General features: G+C 63.8%; 1 protein-coding gene across 1 annotated transcript; it reads left to right on the top strand.

Moving 5' to 3' along the window:
• Positions 1–305: 305 nt before the first annotated feature.
• LOC126232425 (uncharacterized) lies at positions 306–1,091 on the top strand. Its single transcript, XM_049942684.1, has one exon. The coding sequence runs from the start codon at positions 306–308 to the stop codon at positions 1,089–1,091; it is 786 nt and encodes a 261-aa protein (XP_049798641.1).
• Positions 1,092–2,747: the final 1,656 nt, after the last annotated feature.

Raw genomic sequence — 2,747 nt, 5'->3', positions numbered from 1 at the left:
GGTCACGTTACGTTCACCTTCGGGCGCCACACGTAGCTGTCACAGGTAGGTAGTAGTTCGGTCGGTCGGTCGTCGGCAAGCCGCAAAAAACTACAGACGACGTCGACAACAAGACCGAGCAGGAGGCAGATATATACCGAGCGCCAAAGAGACCGACCACACACACACACACACACACACACACACAAAACAACAAACACCACCCACCGGCCAAAGGGGCACCAAAAAAACCCACAAAGCCGAGCACCACACGTCGCGACCAGAGGCAACCCGCAACCGCAACGGCGCTTTCCGCACCGGGCCGGATGCACGTACGACAACACCGCTACCCGTACACAAGGCCTCCCATTGCACACAGCCGCTCTGTGTTCAACATCATCAATGGCGCGCCCGCGGCTCGTCGCGGTCGCAGCCATGACGCCGCCGCCACTTTTGCACCAACACATTCACGCACCGCAAAACAGCTCGCCGACCCACCGACACAGCACAGCCGACAAACAAAAACAACCGCGGCGGCGGCAACAAAACAAAACAAACACCTCGCACCAAGCGTCCGACAGAAAACAAACGGACAGGCACACAGGCCTCTGCTAACGACCACGACACAGCGGCACGCTGCCCCTTTCCCGCCACTCTCGATTCACAGCGCACGCGACCCCGTCGTCGACGACGACACGCGACGGGCTCGCTTCCCGCAACCTACACCTTTCCGCCACTACGCACGGCTCCACCCGACGCCCGTCGCAACGGCACTACTGCACGCACTATCACCCCCGCCGCCGCCGCCGCCGCCGCCGCCGCCGCCTCCTCCTCTCTCCCCCTTCCCGTACACAACAACACAGCCAAAAACACACTCACGACCCAAACATAACAACATGGCACGTGCATCGGCGCACACCCCCAACCAGTCACCGTCGACACAACCACACGCAAGGCACGGAAAAACCGGCGTCCTTCCACGTTGCCATCAAAGCAGCACAAACAACCACACAGGAGGAACCACCAACAACTGCCGGCCGGCCGGCAACCACCAAACGCACATTCCCGCTCGCCACCACACACCTCTCGGCAGCCGTTTCGCAAAGACATGACATGACATGACGCGACATCATCGCATCACGGGCGACGCACGCACACCGACCCACTTTCCCGCCCGTCTCTCTCTCTCTTTTTCTTCCGACGCCTTCGGCCGAGCACACACGTACGTGGCACAACGCCCAACACAGTCACACACAGTCGACAGGCGCACGCCCAGGCACGCAACGACGCAGCGCAGCAAAGGCGCCCGCGACACATACCTCCTCTCCCGTCTCGCCGCCGACCGCCAGCCAGCCACTCGCAATGTGCACTGGCCAACCGGACACACGTCCACCGCGCCGCCTCCGACCACCCGCCAGGGGGCGCTCACGTCCGCGACAACAGCGCGGCCCGCCGCCGGGCGGGCCCAGCCCGGCCCAGGCGGCGCGCGCTGCTCTGCACTCGGCGCGCCGCGCCACACATCCTGCTGCAGACCGGGCTCGTCTCTCTGTACGCGTCTGCGTCTGCCCGCATCTCATCTTCCTGCGCATCAACACAAACGAGGCCACGTGAGCAAACCCCCGTCACAACGCCACATCACGCACTGCCTTGTCGACCGCCTAAATAAATGCACTCACCCACCAGCCATCCGCTTCGTCCTCTTCTTGCTTACTCGTTGTTCGTCGTTGTTGCTGCTGCACCAGCACCAGCACCAGCACCGGCGGCGGCGGCGGCGGCGGCGGCGGCGGCGGCGGCGGCGGCGGCGGCGGCAGCGGCAGCGGCAGCGCACACAGCCCCCAGCCGGCCGCATCCGAGGGGGCCCCGCCGCCAGCGTCGCCTCCTTGGGCACAGGTGCGGTGCTGTGGCCGCCCATCCAACCGCATTTGCTGGCCGTCCCAGCCGCCAGGCAGGCGTTCCCACTGCCGCGCACCGCCTCTGCTGCAGAAGACGAACAAACGAAACGTACAAACATACACGCACCCGAAGCGTGGCCACACACGGACGGGACCGACAGGCTCCAAGGCGACCAAACGATGGAAAAACAAACACAAAAACAAAAGACACGCGAGCGAGCGAGCAAGCACGCAGTCGCCTCGCCTCTGTCCTCCCGCCCCCGCCCTTCTCCCCACCACATGCCCACAAACACCACCGCCTGCCCGCATCTCCACATTCGCCCCCTCCATTTGTTCCCTTGCGTTCGTTCCTTCCTTCCTTCCATGTGTCTGCGTGCGCGGCGCCTCTCCAACATCCGCCGTCCGTCCGTCCCGTTTTCGCCGTACCACACGCCACCGTCGGCGCCGCCTCGCCTCCTCCCAGTCCACCACCGCCGCCGCCCCTGTCCGCCCCGCACACCACCATACACCGCTGCTTGTCCCGGCCGTTGCCACCAAAGGCGCCAGCCGCAAACCGCGCCAAACGCCGCAGCGCGCGTGCGTCCTTCCTTCTTGCTTGCTTCTCCGTGCCGACGCTGCCTCTATTCCCGCACCCATTCGGCCGACAAGCACTGGCGTCGACGACACAGCCGTTGGGCTCCGGCACTGCGCGTACCGGAGTTACACGCGCACCCCCCCTCGCGAACGCACGACTCATTCTCTTTGTTGTTTCTCCTCTTTCTTACGTCTTCGTTTCTTGTTTGTTTGTTTTTTTTTTTTTCCTCCCACCGCCGCATGTGACACAATGGCCTCCCTCCCCCTTTCGTTCGTTGTCGCCGCTTTGTTTCTCTTTCTCAT

Source organism: Schistocerca nitens, unplaced genomic scaffold (genome assembly GCF_023898315.1).
Source record: "Schistocerca nitens isolate TAMUIC-IGC-003100 unplaced genomic scaffold, iqSchNite1.1 HiC_scaffold_500, whole genome shotgun sequence".
Lineage (NCBI taxonomy): Eukaryota > Metazoa > Arthropoda > Insecta > Orthoptera > Acrididae > Schistocerca > Schistocerca nitens.
This window is presented reverse-complemented; position numbering and strand designations above follow the sequence as displayed.

Coding starts and splice junctions, on each gene's coding strand:
- LOC126232425 (XM_049942684.1), top strand. CDS start 306: ATGCACGTACGACAACACCGCTACCCGTACACAAGGCCTCCCATTGCA.